General features: G+C 53.2%; 3 protein-coding genes across 3 annotated transcripts; 1 reads left to right on the top strand and 2 right to left on the bottom strand.

The window, feature by feature from the left end:
• Positions 1 to 1,173: 1,173 nt before the first annotated feature.
• On the bottom strand, positions 1,174 to 6,589 carry BDP55DRAFT_225835 (uncharacterized protein). Its single transcript, XM_060566109.1, has 2 exons — positions 6,423 to 6,589; positions 1,174 to 6,221 (listed from the first exon to the last, which is right to left on the bottom strand). Exon 2 carries the CDS (start codon positions 6,181 to 6,183, stop codon positions 1,342 to 1,344), a length of 4,842 nt encoding a protein of 1,613 aa, XP_060427483.1. The 5' UTR covers positions 6,184 to 6,221; positions 6,423 to 6,589; the 3' UTR covers positions 1,174 to 1,341.
• Positions 6,590 to 8,081: 1,492 nt separating this feature from the next.
• BDP55DRAFT_556385 (CAS/CSE protein) lies at positions 8,082 to 11,154 on the top strand (the record flags this gene model as incomplete). Its single annotated transcript, XM_060569586.1, has 4 exons — positions 8,082 to 8,151; positions 8,234 to 10,111; positions 10,167 to 10,470; positions 10,527 to 11,154. The coding sequence occupies 4 exons, from the start codon at positions 8,082 to 8,084 to the stop codon at positions 11,152 to 11,154; spliced, it is 2,880 nt and encodes a 959-aa protein (XP_060427482.1).
• A 2,305-nt stretch (positions 11,155 to 13,459) lies between these two features.
• On the bottom strand, positions 13,460 to 15,899 carry BDP55DRAFT_225765 (uncharacterized protein). The gene is made up of 4 exons (XM_060566108.1): positions 15,730 to 15,899; positions 15,490 to 15,654; positions 13,661 to 15,432; positions 13,460 to 13,594 (listed from the first exon to the last, which is right to left on the bottom strand). The coding sequence occupies exons 1-3, from the start codon at positions 15,799 to 15,801 to the stop codon at positions 13,822 to 13,824; spliced, it is 1,848 nt and encodes a 615-aa protein (XP_060427481.1). The 5' UTR covers positions 15,802 to 15,899; the 3' UTR covers positions 13,460 to 13,594; positions 13,661 to 13,821.
• Between the last annotated feature and the right edge of the window lie 1,756 nt (positions 15,900 to 17,655).

The following is a 17,655-nucleotide window of genomic DNA, read 5'->3' as shown; positions in this document are numbered from 1 at the left end:
AGCAATTAACATCGTTGCTGTGTCTCCTTTGCTTAGTGAATGAAATTGGACGGGAGATTGTCCATCGCGAAAGCCTGCCGTTACTGCGTACCGTTTCAAGCCCGATTCAGACGTGGGTGGGCCAAGAGCTGATTATTCCCCTGCTGTTTGATGGCTGACTCGAGTATGGTTGTGCTGAAAGTTGGTGAAAGAGAAAAGTCTAGAGGCATCCTTGAGAGTACGACTTGTCCGGCGTCTGGAATTCCTCACTGATAGCCATGGTTTCTTGACTGAGGCGGTCGCCCATGTCGCGAGCATCCAACAGACGGGCTTAAAGCACGATTGAGGCCCTGAGAATAAAAAGAAATTCCTATCAAGTCAGTCGCGGGCATTGAACGTGTCGCTTCAAGACTCCATGGCCCTCAAAACCATAGTTCTAGTGAGCATGTCGTTGCAAATGACTTCGGCGGTGCTGTGATAAACTGTATGGTGGCGCAGCTTTATTGGGTGGTGGTGTTGTTGTTTTCTTTGCCAAGCAGCAACATCACCATTCAGAAACCTTTACTGATCCATGGGGGGGAAAGCCTCAAACTGCCTCTTAGGTGGCAATGAAAAGGGCTCTGAAGCAATACATGCGATTGGATGAGCTCATCGCTCTTGTCCCATCAAGAGTCCATCTCCAGGGTCGCGATTCAGAAGGACATGTGGCTTTACTTGAGTAGAGCCTTGTGTATCCGGTCAAGAAGCGTTGAGCAGCAGTATGGTCTGCCTACTCAGAGAGAGAGCAGTCCGCGGAATCGACTAGAGAACCCAAACTTGTAGAGAGAGAACAACGCGAACAGCAGGCCTTGTACTGGTCATCAGATGCTGAAGATATTCGGCTCCATTTAACTTGCCTTGAGATAAAGCCTCATGGTTTTGTAAATGCACCATAGACGCGGCTGCCTGGTCATCAATGGGAGCCATGGGCCGAGGGCTCAGGCAATCCTGGAATAGGTTCGTAGTACAAATTACATTGGACTGCATCCTCGAAATAGAAGTGGGAAGGGTCTTTTTTTCGTATAAAAGTAGCCTACACACAAAGGGGGGGTGACTCGGAAGAAGATCCCTGTAACATCGTTGAAGAAAAAAAACGGAAAAAAAAAACTTTTGATGGTATTCGAGCCCAAAGATCCGCCGACACCCCTTTTACCCCTCGCTCCTTTTTGTCAATCAAGTCATCAAAGACTCCGTATGTTTTAAATTTCGTTTGTGTTCTCATCCGCCATTAGTTTTCGTTCAGACGTCGTGCCCACGCCTGATTTTTTTTTTTGATTGTGATGGAAAGGTAATTCCCATGAAGAAGATTGAAATGTCTGTGCTTTATGCCCACTTGGAGAAGTCGACGGATTCAACCAGGGCGTCGAGTCCGTTTGCTGGCGAAACTTCCGTGTCGTTGGTAGTGGTAGAAAGCATAGAGCTCCGGTGGCTCGTCTGCTCGCTGGTGCTCGTGAAAAAGGTTGCGACCGAGGACCGGCGGAGACTGCTGAAGCTGTCGCGCACGTTGGCAGCAGATTTGGATGCATCTGCGCCTTGTGCAATTAGGTGATTGTTACCCAGGACTGCGCCGCCCAATGATGAAGGCGGCGGTGAAGGTGTCGAAGCGCTATTCAGGTGACTCAGATGAGGATGCGACGGCTGGTGGACGCCAGAAGTGTTGCTCTTGGGGCCGTGTTTCTCCCGTAACTTCTTGATCTCTCTGAGCCTGTTGCGCCAAGAACTGACATGCTCGCCGCCCTCGCGATTTGCCCACACCAGACAAAAGACGGAAGCGTTGAGGGCCAAAAGCCGGATAAATCCTGGCAGAGCCCTCAGACTAACCATCTTTGTCTCAGAGGCCGGCGAGATTTCGGGAAAGCCGGGTTTGCTCATGACCTGTACTTTGTAAAACGGTGGATGCTTGCCTTCGCTCGGCGGATTTTCTCTGATGGTGAGGAATGACGCCCTTGCCTCTGGAGTGATAACGATGTTGACGTAGTTGAACTCACTCGGGAACGTGTCAAATCTGAAGGGTATGCCAGAGTCGTTGAAAATGATGTTGACAAAGTCGTTACCGATGTGCCGCTTTTTCATAATGACTTGAGGGTCCCGCTCGAGGTTGGTAGGCATTTGCGTAATGACATGGAACACCATTTCGGTGACCTTGTCACGCCAGCAAAAAGTGTATTCGCCATCAGTGTCGTATTCTCTGTCGAGTCCTTGGGTATTGAACTTGGACCCTTTGAGCCTCGTCAGAGCGCCTAAGCCGTTGAGGAAGGCCACATAATCGCTACTGCCCGAAACATTGGCAAGGATTTCCGTCTCTTCTGTTTGACCTTCACCAATGTACACTACTCCAACCTTGTGTCCGTCCACAGTTGAGTTGCGGTCGAAAACACGGACAGTTCTTTGGGTCGCGTCATCGTTTGGGAGAGGAATAGGTCGGGCAGTGTCTTGCGTTTGAGGAGTTGAGGTCATCAACTGCACCATCAAGTGGCTTGGAAGGATATTGTTGTTCGTCACTTGCCCGTCTCTCGAGACATCAGAGATGTATTGGGCTTGGTGAGCTGGGCGTGGTCGGAAGTTCTCGTGCACAATGTAGGAGGACGTTCCCGATGGCTGTCGCTTCGTGATTTGTGACCACCCAGTCGTCGTCGACTGCTCAATCGTCACAATACTGTTGCCCATTAACCATCTTCGCTTCAAAATCTCACCGAACCGCTCCTTAGTAAAGAGGAGGTCCTCGGAGGACTCGTCCGCGTCCGCGTAGGCAACCCTTTGCATGAAGTCGAGTGTGACTAGGGCTTGCTCTTCAGGATTCTGACCACCGTCGACGTCGCTGAGCAAATTCTTGGCAATCCAGCCGACATGGTTGGCGCGATCTGGCAGCTTCAAAGCCAAAAACCAGAAGGTGATGACGTGGTATGCCAGTGCATACACATACTGGGGCAGATCATCCGCAGCATTCGGATGCAAAAGATCCGAGGTGGAACCGGTTGGTGTTGCCGTTTCGCTGTGCAGGCTGCCTCGTTGGGTTTGCTTCTTGTCGCGCACGTATTGGAGATAGCGAACGCAAATTCCAAATACGATACGGTACTCGTCTTCTCTGAAGTTGACATAGAGATTTTGCATTCTGCTCAAACAAGCGAGGAACTCCAAAATATGCATTGCAACGTGGGGTTGGGTAATGATTTGTGCCATCTTCTGTAACATCTGCACCAACGTTTTACTGGTGGACAGAGGCAGCTCATGGCAACAAATTGACAGCGCGTGGATGCAATACTTTGCGCACCGCTCCCAGGTCGAAATACCCTTGACAAATGCCTGCACAATCTCGTCCTCTTGATCCTTGAGGAAGTACTCGTGATAGCTGAGAATCATTGTCAGGGTATGGAACAGACAAATAGCAACGTCAGCGCGTCGCAGGCTTGTGGATGGTGGCGGTTCTTGGAAGTTGTTCGTCCTGATCTGCTCGCATGTTACTCGCCGAAGCTCTTGAATCTGCGGTACCGCGCTCCGGAAAATGGCGTGGTTGGTCAATTGCGACGGCAGATGAACCAATACCATGCTGTAGATCTCCCATTCACTGCCATTTTCAATGATGTGTACAATTGTGTCGAGCCAAGAGTCCATGTTCAATGCAATCTGCTTCGTCTCCGCGGTGGATGGTTCGCTTTCTTCGGTGACCTCCAAGTCAAGACCCTCAACGAACGATACCAGAATAGGGCTTGCAATTGCCGATGGAGGCTCAGGCAATGCCTCAGGATCAGGCAACGCCCAGAGTTGTTTGTACGGATAGGATGATTTTGCCCCGCTGGCGGAACGGATCGGAAACACTCTCTCTTGAGTTCCTGAGCTGCTGAAGGAAATGCCTCTTGTAGATCGGGAGACAGCACCGTGGTCCGCCCTACTGGGTCTCGTAGATTGAGATACGTCTTCGGAATGCTTCTTCGCCCGAGAAGAAGCTGTGTGTAGGAGTGCTGCCGCGAGACCATCGGATTCTGTGTCGTTTATCAGGAAAACTCGATTTGCCCAATCCGCTCGAAGTCGGAAGAGTAGCTTCATCGCAGTCAGCCGGGCATCTGTCTTGCAATGGCTCGTCCTCGCGATATTGACAAGTGTGTCAAACAGCTTCAGGGTCTTGGGTCCATCCAGATTCATACAACGCATGAATAACTTGACGTATCCTCTGGTCACGACCCCGGAGGCCGTGTAACTCTTAGGCGGAGCTATTGTTTCACCACCAACAGGAGTTGTCGGCCGAGACGTAGACGAGGCAATGGGCGATAACAAACGATCATTGACAACAATCGTTCTGAGAGTGTCCGTAATGTAGTTGAAGAGCTCCAGGTCCGAGGAAACGGCCACAGAAACCATGAAAGCCACCACCGACTCGAGCACCAGAAGGTTGGTTTCATCGGCAATATTGTTGAGAAGGTCTTTGATCAAATTCGGAACGCAGTCGTCATCGCCGAGCCCTTCTCCAATAAGATCCAGCATATCATAGGACTCAGTTACGGCCTGGAGAGATAAAAGGCGGGTTTCAGAGCTGCGGCTCCTGTTGGCATAGAACTCCTTCAGAACCAAAGCCAAATTTTCTTCCCACTGCAAGTCCGAAGGCGAGCAGCATCGGAATTCCTGGAAGTAAGTGAGAACACAGCGCGCTGCTGAGTCTGGAAGTCTCGTGTGGATATTGATGAAGAATCTTATGATGATCTGTCGCGGAACAAAATCACCCGACTTTTGTGCGGCCAACTCCTCCAGGCGCGCAATTAATTTCAATAACTCGATCCCTATTGCGCCATCTGGACGGTCTGGCTCATTTGCGAGGGCCACCATCTCGCTGTTGACGAGAATGCCCGACGGCGCCTTTTTGGAACATTCCGCAGCGATATTTAGAAGTGTTGACCAGTCCTCCTCAATGATCAGGTGGTGAATGTTGCCGCCGCCATCCCGGAAAAGGGAGTTGATAAGCTTGAGGACAGCACAGTGAACTCGGCCGGAGTCAGTGCTATGAACAGCTGCGACTAATCCATCGAGGAGGAGTGCAAAAGGCACGGGTGGATATCCCTTTTCCGTGCTTTTTGTCAACAGCTTTTCCAAAACAGCGAGCACGCCCCGAATATCCCTGGTGTCTTTTCCCTTGCTAGTACCATCGGCTGGAAGATGCCGCAGTAGGTCTACCAGCACCCTCACTGCTGCAGGGCCGTTGTGCGATTTCAGCAGAATGGATATTGTGTGCCAAGCGATCTTGGACAGGCTCGGCACGAGGCAGAAGATCGAACCCAGAACCAGGACGCACTCCTTGAAGCTTGCAGTGGGCAAGGCACCAAAAGTTACGATGGTGTCAATGACGGTGATAGAAGCTCGCAGATCCTCTTCAATGGTCGTGGTAAGACACACGGCAACCAAGGCTTTCATGAGATCAGTCATGGACTTTTCGTTGGCCACATTGGAGCTGAACTTGATGATGTCGCCGATGAAACTGAAGAGCTGGTGCAAGTTCTTCTCTTCTCCAGCGGCAGAGAACCTTGCCTTGCCAGCGTTCTTCTTGGCATCACGGCTAGCTTGCTTCCTTGCCGCTTTAACTGCCTGGTAGGCTTCGCGAAGCCATACCTCCAGTTGCGGAATGACTTGGTAATCGAATCCAGACAAGTCGCGGCCACGGGCAGTAAGGTCTACGACGGCAGCGAGTTGCAGGTGGAAGTCGTTGGCATGAGCATGGCCTTTGAGAGTTTCGAAGAAACTTTGACGCTCCAAATCGGTAGAGCCTTTGTGCTTGACGCATTCTGACAAAAGCTCCCAGCCAGCAGTACGCTCCGCGTCCGATTTATTGGGGGCGATCATTGTCTTTGCAGCATCCCATATCTCTAGTACTGGGTTCATAGGGTGGTCCGCGACAGCAAATCTGAGCGAGTTCGCAGCAGCGACACGTTCTCCGACAGGGCCATTGCTGTTCCTCAGCACCTGCAAGGACTCCATATGATTCGGCGACCATCCGGTGAGGTTCGTTCGAGTGGCGTTGACGTGGTCGGCGATGGGCGACAGAATTGAGGAAGCAGACTTGAGGCTCGGGGGAGGTGATTTGGTCAATTTGGCGCCGGCCAGACCCTTGAAAACGCTCGCCAGGCCGCTCGGGCGACTCGAGTCTGGCGATGAGGGCGCATCTCCTGGCGAAGGTGACATGTGCTCGTCGGTCTGATCGGGCTCAGGGTGATACGAGACTAGGCGACGGAGCATGTTAGCTATGTTGTAGTGTGGCAAACTTCATATCGGCTTGAAGTGTCGGATAGCGAAAGTGGGTTGATGTTGTCATCGGTGTTGCGAATGATGAGGATGATAGTCTTTAGGGGTCCCACAGCTTGGGGTTTGTCGATGGCAGAGAGGAAGGAGCAAAGATATTTGCGGACGACTACCTCACTCACAGGCAAAATGGCTATCAGATCAGCTGGAAAGGTGGCAGCAGGCAATCAGGGAGGCGCCACAGTCTGGTGCACCCCATTCAAGACGAGGCCGACGAGGCGAGCTGCAGGCGGGCCAGATAGTCGATAGTCCCGAAGTGGAAGTGGGAGGTGGAGGGGGCGGGCGAGTAGAGCGTGTGAGGAGGGTGAGCAAGCCCCCCGGCGCAAATGGAACCGGTCGAGCTAGCGAGACGGCGGGAAGAGAGGAGCTCGGAATGATTGCCGACGGGAGCTGACGAGAACAAGGCCGGTGGTGCGGTGGTGGTGCTGGTTCGCAGAGTCGTCGGGTGGGAGGGTGTCGAAGGTTGTGTCCGTTGTGCCAAGTCGCGGGAGTTGCTAATGCGCTATCACGACATCACATCGCATCGTGGGCCTTTGGAGGTTTCGGCGGGTGGTGCAAGTCGTAGAAAAAGTGACGGGGTGGAAAAGCTGACGGAATGCTGATCCCGTGAGTCGGGTGGCATGGGTTGGAGGTAGCAGGTGCGCAGGTTTGCAGATTTTTGGGGGGGCAGACAATGCGGCAAGTACCTGCAGCAGGAACCAACAGTTCGTGGACGCTCAACCTTTGTCCCCCGACGCCGCCTGGAATGTGTGGTGCAGTTCCCCCGTTGCAGGTACCTTACCTTACTAGGTGCTTAGCTACTGAATGGAAGGGTGCCCCACTTGGGATGGCCAGCTGATCCTGCCCGTTTCGCACCAATGTTGTTCCGTTTGCAGCCCAGACGGGATCTCTCAAGGACTGCTCTGACGGTGACGGGTTGCGACGGGACGGGCTGGCGTCCGTGGCTGTGGCGTTACCATCTACGATTGACGGGACTCTGGGGGGCACTCCGGGACAAGCCCCATATTAATCGGCACCGGTCCGAACCAATATCGCGACGAGCCCGTAAGAAATATAAGTCAAGTATCCAGTATGCGGCAGTTGAGGCCTTCCACTGTCTGTCCCAGCCCATCCGTTTTCCATGATGTGCATTTGCAGACGGAGTATAGGCTCTATCATAATCAGTAGGTACTGTTCCCTACAAATGGAAGGCCGACGCAAAGGTCAGTCATGCAAAATTCTCTTTCCAGCCAAGGTACGCTTGCTACCCTGGGGTGCCCGGTTAGAATTCATTCAAAACCTTGCCTTAGTAGGTAAGGTAGGTAGGGAAGGTAAAACACTTTCTTCAGCAGCAGCTTTGTCTCCATTCCGTTCTGCGTCAAGCCCGGCGGATGCCTCATTCCATGTGCCTTACCTAAGGTCTCTCCCTCTTCTGTAGTGCACAGACCATTTGAATGCCTGGTAGGCACGCACGCACGTAAGGTAGGTACCACCTGCAAATACGCGGTAGGTAGTCACTCCCTGCAGTTTTTCCGACATGGAAAGCTCCCGGTCGCCTCTGGCTGGCGCTTGTCAGTGTCTGTCAGCGTCGGGTCTTTCATTGTCAACAACCAATGGTGGAAAGCGCCCCACAGCACCTTCCATCTCTTAAGGTCAGCTAAGGTACAAGGCAGCCTCGTCCCCCACAGCAACACTCCCCCATCCCAAAAAGTTCAGCGTAGGAAAAAGAGGCCATCACTACAACAAACTTCCACCGCTACTCCTCAACCACATACCCCCCCGACGCTGCGAACTCTGTCAAGATGGCTTCCCAAATGGGCTCCATTGCCCAGCTGCTGGATGCTACTTTAGATCCCAGCACTCACAGAAAAGGTACCTACAACTGCCCCCCATTGCCGTTGCCTTGTACCCCGCCAACCTTGTTTGTATGCTAATAAACAAACGTGAAAAACAGCCGAGCAAGCCCTCAAGGCAGAGTCAGCCAAGCCGCAATACTCGCTTAACCTCCTCAACATTGTCGCCTCAGATTCTCTTCCTCTCAAGACCCGTCTAGCCGCCGCTCTGGCCTTCAAGAACTTCATCCGCTCCAACTGGGTCGATGCCGATGGCAACTACAAGCTCCCCGCCGATGAGGTGAACACCATCAAGTCTCAGCTCATCGGGCTGATGATTTCTTGCCCACCAACCATCCAGACCCAGCTCGGCGATGCTATCAGCATCATTGCCGATTCAGATTTCTGGGAGCGCTGGCAAACACTGACCCAGGAGCTTGTCGAGAGATTTTCCCCCGTCGATCCCAAGGTCAACATCGGTGTCCTCGAAGTCGCCCACTCCATTTTCGTCCGCTGGCGTCCTCTCTTCAGAACCGACGAGCTATACACCGAGATCAACCATGTCATTAGCACGTTTGCGCAGCCTTTCGTCCAACTGCTGGTCCAGACCGATGAGCAGATCACTAAGAACGCCCAGAACAAGGATGCCCTCCAGAGCTGGTTCGAGTCTCTGAGCCTCATGATCAAGATCTTCTACGACCTGTCGTCCCACGACATGCCTCCGATTTTCGAGGAACACCTGGCTTCCATCTCCGAACTACTGCACAAGTACCTCACATACACGAACCCGCTTCTGGAGACCGACGACGATACCGAAGTTAGTGTCATCGACACCGTCAAGGCCGATATCTGCGAGGCTTTGGAGCTTTACACCCTCAAGTACGATGAGGACTTTGGCAAATACACGGAGCCCTTCATCACCAATGCCTGGAATCTTCTCTCCAGCACAGGATCCGAGACTAAGTACGACCTGTTGGTCAGCAAGGCTTTGCACTTCCTGACTGCTGTCGCCGGCACTTCGCAACACTCGGGTGTATTTGCGGACGAGAACGTCCTGGGCCAGGTAGTCGAAAAGGTTATCCTGCCCAACGTTGCCCTGCGCGAGTCTGATTTGGAGCTGTTCGAGGATGAGCCTATCGAGTACATCCGCAGGGATCTGGAGGGTTCAGACACCGACTCCAGACGCCGGTCCGCAACCGATTTCTTGAGAAGACTCCAGGAGAAGTACGAGCAACTCGTCACCGGTGTTGTCTACAAGTATATCAACCACTACTTGGAGCAGGGCAAATCCGACTGGAAGGCGAAGGACACAGCGGTGTACCTCTTCATCTCCATCGCCGCCAAGGGTTCTGTTACCGCCGCTCAAGGTGTCAAGACGGTCAACTCATTGGTCAACGTTGTCGACTTTTTCGAACAGCACATTGCTGCGGATCTGATGGCCAGTGGAGGTGTTGAGCCCATCTCCAAGGTCGACGCTATCAAGTACCTGCACACATTCCGTAGCCAACTGACAAAAGAGCAATGGAAGCTGGCGTTCCCTCCCCTCATTCAGAACCTGGCGTCGGACAACTACGTGGTCTACTCGTATGCCGCGATTGCAGTCGAGCGTTTGCTGTTCCTGTCGGACGACTCCGGCAAGGTCATGTTCCCCCGCGAAGACATTCAGCCGTTCGCCAAGGACTTGCTTGAGCACCTGTTCAAGTTGATTGAGAAGGAGAGGACCCCTGCTAAGCTCCAGGAGAACGAGTTCTTGATGAGATGTGTCATGAGAATTCTCATTGTCCTGAAGGACGGTGCCGCGCCGCTGGTTGAGGTTGTTCTGACACACTTGGTTGCCATCACAAACATGATCAAGCAGAACCCCAGTAACCCGCGCTTCTACTACTACCACTTCGAGGCCCTTGGCGCCCTCGTCAGATATACCTCGTCCACCCACGCTGCCCTTTTCAACCAGAAGCTTTGGGAGCCGTTCAACCAGATCCTGGTTGAGGACGTTACTGGTAGGTCAATTAGTGACACGAAATGACTTTGGATTTTTGGCTGACGATGGCACAGAGTTCCTGCAGTACATTTTCCAGATTCTGGCGCAGCTCTTGGAGTCAAGCCCCGCCGATGCAGTGTCCGACAACTACAAGGCTTTCCTGTCTCCGTTGCTCGAGCCGGCCCTGTGGGACACCAAGGGCAACGTCCCGGCTTGCACCAGACTTCTCTCCTCTATCATCCCGGCAACTGCTCCTTTTATCGTCTCTGAGAACAAGCTGGAGCAAATTCTCGGTATCTTCCAGCGCCTCCTCGCTGTCAAGAAGTACCAGTTGTACGCTTTTGACATCTTGGAGGCAGTCGTGAAGTCATTCGAGCCGTATGTCCATTCCTTGCCAACAGACTCTATAAATGTTTTGTGCTAACTAGACTCAGTGCGGTCACTGATCAGTACTTCGGTACCATCCTGAATTTGCTCTTCGCCAAGCTGCAGGGCAACCCGCCGGATTCGCTGAAGCTTCGCTTCGCTCGATTCTTCCACCTCGTGGCATCCCGGGTCGAGGCTGGTTTCGGAGCTGACTACTTCATGAAGCACTCCGAGAAGATCCAGGAGGGCATCTTCGCCAAGGTCTACCCTCCGTTCGTCTTGGCTGAGACGGAAAAGCTCGCACGACCTGTCGACCGTAAGCTCGCAGTAGTCAGTCTTACCAAGACTCTCTGCGAGTCGCAGGCCTTTGCGCAAAAGTTCGCCAAGGGTTGGGCCAACACGTGCAAGATCCTTCTTGCTCTTTTGGTCAATCCTCCCGTGGTATCGGCTGGTTTGGGTGATGAGCTCATCAACGAAGCCGACGTTGATGATATCGGCTTTGGCCTGTCATACACGGCTCTCAACACGTGCCGGCCGATTGCGCGTGACGATTACCCAGAGGTCACCGCGGTGGCTCCCTGGGTCAGCGCGTACATTAGCTCCGCAAACCAGCGTCACAACGGAGCGATCGTCAACTTTGTCAACACACGTCTCACACCGGAGCAGCAGCAAGCACTGCAACAGTACTTGCAATAGGAGGTGCTACCAAGCGGTGAAGTGGGGCTGCCGGACAATTATGCGTGGTCCACGGCACATGGCGGATGGCGGAGGCTCCAATAGGAGCGATATTGAATGATTGTGGATGATACAAAAAGACGCTGGGAAGAATGCGTCAAGAAGACAGATAGGAAGATGGGATGGGAAGGGAAGGATTCACCCAGACCGGGACACGGCCAGGCGCATGCGGTGGAGGAAATATCATGAGCACACTCGATTCAGGCTGCTGGATGATTAGCATTGGGTGACGAGCGTTGTCATCCCCCTTTTTCGAGTATCGAGGACTAGAAAAGCAGAAAAGCATTTTCCGTTTCTAATGCCTCTCTAGCTGGCCATAATTTGTCTCGTGTTTGCGATGTCACTCACATGTCTTTACTAATCCACTTCAAGTGGCTGGAGGTTGTTCTAACGACAGGAGACGGATACAACCAACGCATGCAGGGTCATGGAAGTTCATTCTTCATGAGTGTCCAGAACCGGCGCCGACCGCCACACGTTCCGCAGGTCCACACCGCTCCGGGCTCGATCGTCCCGGCCGGGGGCCTGCCTTCAGTCTTCAGAAACAGACAACCCCCCCTCCCCGGTCCGATCCAGGGCAAGTTTTACGACTTACGTACCCCCCAGTGCGCCCCCATCATTCTCGTGACTCCCGGGCGGTGCCGTATTGCTGCAATCTGCCATTATTCCCGGATGTGGAGAAGGAAGAATCACCACCCTTGCCGCGTCGTAGTAGACGGTGGGTGTACGGTCACGGTGGGTGAAATGTCTTGGGTGTCGTGACAATGTCGCAACTCCCGAGGAAACCAAATCTTCCCCAGTTTACCTTACCTTGTGCAGTGAAGCCCAGGCCAGCGTGCGGCCGACTCGTCTTTCAGATACACAGGCTGGCTCCTTGTTCGTCATCGGCATTGCCGGTTTGGTCGTTGAACTCTGTTAAACACGAGGTTCATTCTGCTATAATCTGGCAGTACTCCGTACCGTATCCCTTCTAGAAGGCGGGTGTAGGCTCCACAAGTAACGGAAGATCTAGACGTTCCAGAAGAAAAAAGGGGCCCGGGAGCGGCAGAAGACGCAAAGAAAGAAAAAGCTCGGGCGCGCCTGGGATCCGTTTGTTTGCCTCATGTGCCTTGTAATTTTTGTTGGCAGGCAGACTTGGTAAGTTCGTACTCTGTAGTTGTGGAGAAACCTACCTGGATGATGAGAAGGAAAGAATTAGTTCTTCAACGACTTGCAAGGCCATTTTCACCGATATTGACCCCTTCCATCCCGCCCCTGGCCCTAGTCCTAGGCGACGACTCCTGGTCTGCCGCCTGCGATACCACGGGCCAGCAAATGGGGTGGTGGTGGCGACTGGGAGGATACTGCTTTCCCTGATTTTTTTTCTGCCTTCTTCTCTTCTTCGGAAGCAAGGTCTCAGAGACCGAGAGTCAGTCAGTCAGATGCCTGTAAAGGAGGTTTTCGTCTCGACTAGGGCGTGGAACTCCACGTACCTTTTTTCTTCCCTTCCAGACCCTCTCCGAAGTGGGGGGGGGGGTTGCCGAGCCCGTTGAGGAAATACCGGGGTGTCTCGATCCACTGATTGTGTTTGCCGGGGGAGGGAGTGCTCGCCCGGCAGAGTCCAGACGAACGCCAATGAAAAAGACCCTGTTTTTCTTGTCATGACGATATGGGACCCTTGGGTGGACGAGGTTTTTCTGGTGCTGTGGCACTGTGGACACTGGGACAACCGCAAACATGGTGGGAATAAGGAAGGCGACGACGCCGATCTCGCGGGAATCGCCCGTCGTTTTCGCGGGCCAGAAAATGAGATGAACGGTGCCACAATGGGCGGAGACGCCATCACTGTCAGAACCGTCAGTGAGGCGGTTTGACCGCTGCTTCAATCTCCCTTCAGTGGGTGACGACTGGGTGTTGTTGACTCGCTGTGGGGGATAAGAGTTTTTCATCTTGGTGAGACGCCAGGTGACCAGCGACGCCTGAGGGCTCATCCTGCGTAAGGGGAATAAGTTATGAAATGTTTGAAATGCTTTTCATAGATTGTTATATCGTCCACTCTCGTCAACTTTGTACTACAACATTTCTATATGTCCATTTGAACGTAAGTTGCGTTGAGAAATGAAAGTCAGGAACTCGTAGATAGCGTCCTGCAAGATATGTCATGTCCGCCTTGTCTGAAACCGGACAATAACACTTGCCATATACATAAGAAAGGGCAGGCAACGTGGTATAACCCACGTGCTGTCTAGTGCCTTGATGTACCGACGCGAGTGTGTCAACTCTGCCGGGCCTCGAGTCTCTGACATCGAGGTGCTGCTTCCTTCGATAAATGCCCCCCTACTCAGAAATGATGCTTTGAACCTCCAATTAGGAAAATAACGCGGAATAAATAAGAACGAATATCAAACGCCAGGTCCGTGTTCTGTGAACCCCGATCATAAGTCGTTATTAGATGCAAACAATGGTATCGTCAGATCAAAAATCGTACAACATATTTCAAACTATGCTGTGGCGTGAGTTGGGTATAAGTTTGAGCTGTAGGTTGTGGGTGGTTTTTGGAGGAAGAATAATGATGTGGGTTGGATCCGGCCGTAGTTAACAAGAGGGAAGAGGGCAATCATGGCGACTGGCAGGCGGTAGTGAATAGAATCAAATCATGCCGCCCTCGACGAATCCGATGCTGTTTCGCCATCCGCAGCGCCGTTCTTGTTCCTCTCTCTCGAGGTCTCGAGGTCGTGGAGGAACGCCCCTAGCGTTCAAAGTACCTTTGGGTACCTGAGATGGATTTGGGTCGAACTCGCTGCTGCCGCAACTGCTCCCGCCGCTGGTGTTGGTCTGGACGAGAAGTAAGCTGCTGGTGCTCGAGAGACGCTTGGTGAACTCGCTGAAGCTGAGTCGCTTGGCGCTGGAGCTGGACGCCCGCTTTTCCCCGTTGGTTCGGAAGTTGGCATCATCGGATGTCTTACCAGATGAAGAGGTTGGCACATCGAGCCTCTCTTGGCCCATGGGCTGAGTTTGGCTGTACGTCCTTTGCGTCACACCCGGCCGCATCTTGGAATGCGCCGTGTGTGGTCGCGCAGGAGCCTGCAGGGGAACGCTGAAGTTGGCAGGCGGGCTCCTCATCACGGGTGAGCGAGGTGACATGGCTTCCTCTTGGCGGCTGGCGAGATATTCGATGGCCCGTTGGGCATTGGGCGCAATCAAGGTCTGGCGATTGCCACTGGCATCCGCCTCGTGCGCATATTCATCGTGCTCGTCGTCGTCTTCATCTTCCTCATCGTCATCAGCCTCCGCTTCGGATGAGTCTTCATCGACATCGAATGCACTCAGCATCGCAATCTTCTCGGCGTGTGCCTCTTTCACCTGTTGGCGCATCTTCTCGTCGGCTTCCCGCATCAATGCGTCGAACCGAGCCAGCGAAGTGAGCTTCTCTTCACCCGGCGTCTCGAGTTCGGAACCAGGGATGCAGCGCAATTGGAAAGCTCGATCCAGAATCGTCTCTCGCTGGTTCGGTGGTGAACTAGAATCAGCACCCGGGAAAGGTTGAGCACCTCCTGAGCTGACGCTGCCTCGGCCGCGGATCGGTGAGCTGATGGTAGACGAACGTCCCTGTGCCGCTGTCCATCCCTCGATGAGTTCGCTTCGTTGGTAATCGCTCATAGACATCGTTGTGACTGGCGAGGGGATGTCGCTCGGGAGAACCGTAGTATATTTGTTGGGATCCGGGATGGTGAATCCCATATGAGGAGGATGGGTCGTACTTGTTGGTGATGAGACATCACTGCGCTTAGAACGCAGACTTGGGGAATCGGAGCTGAATGTTATGGGACGGTCTCGGCTCGAATATGTTTGCGTCGAGTTCTTATGTTGCAGGGTGCCGCGAGGGTTAGGGTTCCCACTTGGAGGTCGGGGGAAGTAGTCAACATCTCGGGAACGCTGCTGAGCGAAGGGGTTGGTGAAGGATGGAGACGCCGGGCTTTCGGGGCTCATGGGAAGTTTCCTCGAAATGATGAAGCGGGCCCATTCGTGCAGACTAATGTGATGGTCGTCGGGAGGGGTTCGAAACCAGAGTGTGGTCGCGGTAGACTCTTTGCTCGAGATGAGGCCAGCTGCCCTACTGGAACGACGCTTCTTTTCCTTGTCGTTGATGGTGATGACGAGGGTGGGCAGAACGGGACCCTGCTTGCGATGGGCAAGCATTTGCACCTGGCAGTCTATGACAGAGCTGACGGGGTATTGGTAGGAGGGCTCCCAGTCGTCCTGCAAGTTCAGGTGGCTTAGGTTTGGCCCAGAGAACTCCGTCATGTTGAGCCTTACCTTTGACTTGAAAATGGAGATGTAGTAGTCGTCGTTGCCAGGGGTCCGCGGCTGGGATCTGGTACCGGTCCCGTTTGAGCGGGTTGAGGCGGCATTTTGAGGGAAGGTCGGGCTGGTGACGGCTTCTCTGTAGACACTGCGGCCTCCCACAACAACATATCGTGGCTAGAAGAAGCAAAATGTCAGAGATAGAAGCTTTGGGGCGGCAATGCAGCAGAGGGTAGGAAAGCAGTTCCTTACCTTCCAGATGGCGCGACCCAAGATCTGGCCCCGATCAGGGGGTATCAAGAGAACTCCCTCGCAAGATTCCATGGCTGCTGGAAAAGGCTGAGGTAAGAGTTATCACTAATGAGGCGTATCCAGGCACCGTCGTGACTCCAAAGAGGAACTCGAAAGGTATCCAAGGTATCAGGTAGAGGATTAAAAAAGCATGCTTGGAGTTGAATGCGGGCGTCTGCGGTGGAGGACTTGATGCAGTCTAACGAGGGTTGGCGACGGTTGTGCTGTGCATGCGGCAGAAGAAAGGTCGGATCGATGACAGACAGGTTTACAGGGTCGAGATGGGGATTCGGTATCTCGGGTCTGCACAAAGGGACCAGTGTGTTGTTCCCATGGATGTCTCTGGACCCAGCGCCCCTGACCTGCGCGAGAATAAACAACGGTTTGCGTTGAAACAGAGATTGGGTGACTTGGAAGAGGAAGAAGAAGAAATGAGGCGCGATGGCGGAGGAAAGTAGAGAAAGAGGTGTAAGGTGTAAAGTAAGCGGTGGTGGTAGTAGTAATGGTCGTGGCAGTGGTGGATGGGGGCCGCCAGTGATGGAGGGGAGGGGGGTAAGGTGGTAAAAGGGACGGGAATCCGTTACTAAGGCAAGTGCAAGGCCAAGGCGAGCCGCGAAGGCGGTCTACAGGAGATTGAGGGGGGTCAGAGACGGAGCCGGCGAACAATGGCATGAAGAGAGGCAGACAGGTCACGAAATAGTTGGTGCGGAGGGTAGCAATTCTTTTTGTTTAAGATTGTAGTCATTAACGGCGAATGAAGCGGATGGATCTTGGGGGTGTGGGTAGGGAGAAGCTGGGAATGATTACGATTCCATGCTGAAGACGGGAGGACGCCGCACGGAGACACTGCGAGGGCCAGTCCACAACCCGCAGTGACATGGAGCCAGAGAGGAAACGATGGGACTCAGGGAGGCAGTCGGAGACCAAGGTACCAGGAGTCTAGGAGAATAACCTACGGAGCACCAAGTAGAGATGGAACGGAGTAAGAGAAGAAGCGTCCTGGAGCGGTCCGTACTATGCGGTAGGCGAAATTAAGCAAGACCAAGACCCAAGACCCAAGACGCGAAGAACCTAGGACTAGGCTGGAATCACTGGACTAGATCGGGGGTGAAATGGTAAGGTATGGTATGGTGGAATGGTGGAATGGTGAAATGGTGGATATGCGCATCTGCCTCGCATATGTATTTCAAATGTAGCGCAGCAAACACTTTTACTTGTCACTACCTCCTTCCTTAGTTGTAGGCTCTCGTACATACCCAAGGTTAAGGTACCTTACCTTAGATAGGTGAGTGGCATAGATACTCTCTGTCTCGTCACATTTCCTCATCTTCTTTGTTGGCTCTTGCTGCAGAGCCCCCTTACAATGCATACGTACGAATGCTTTCGCATTTACAGTTACGTACATATGTCATATACTGTAAGTTAAGATGGAAAAGGAGTATTTTCCGGGCCAGGTACTTTTATTGCGTGGAACGACACAAGGTCAAGGTACGCATACCTTGAGAAATACTCGCTGCCTGTCACTGCTTTCCGGCTACATTCGATACGTACCCGCACTGGTAGCAGTCGGGATGTCAAGGACAGGGTCATCTCCGCAGGGAGGGGCCAAGGAGGAAGGCAAGGAAGAAGAAAAAGAAATAAAAAAATAAAATCGGGTCCCTGCCGTGCCTGCCCTGCCCGTGTGCTTGTGCCTGTGGTCAAGTGTTGAGTGTGGTCCTGCCGTCTTGGAAGGGGGAAAGAATGGAAGGAACGAACGGTACCTGCGCAAAGCAACAACGGCAAGTGCAACCCGCAAGTACCGGGTTCAGGGCAGGACCATTGGAGGACCATTGGAGGCTGGCAGGGCAGGGACGGGGATGTCCCTGACCCGTCCTTCTTCGAGACCGC

Source organism: Colletotrichum godetiae, assembly GCF_030913485.1.
Source record: "Colletotrichum godetiae strain CBS 193.32 chromosome Unknown BDP55scaffold_31, whole genome shotgun sequence".
NCBI lineage: Eukaryota > Fungi > Ascomycota > Sordariomycetes > Glomerellales > Glomerellaceae > Colletotrichum > Colletotrichum godetiae.
The sequence above is the reverse complement of the archived record's forward strand: the minus strand, read 5'-3'. Positions and strand labels throughout refer to the sequence as shown.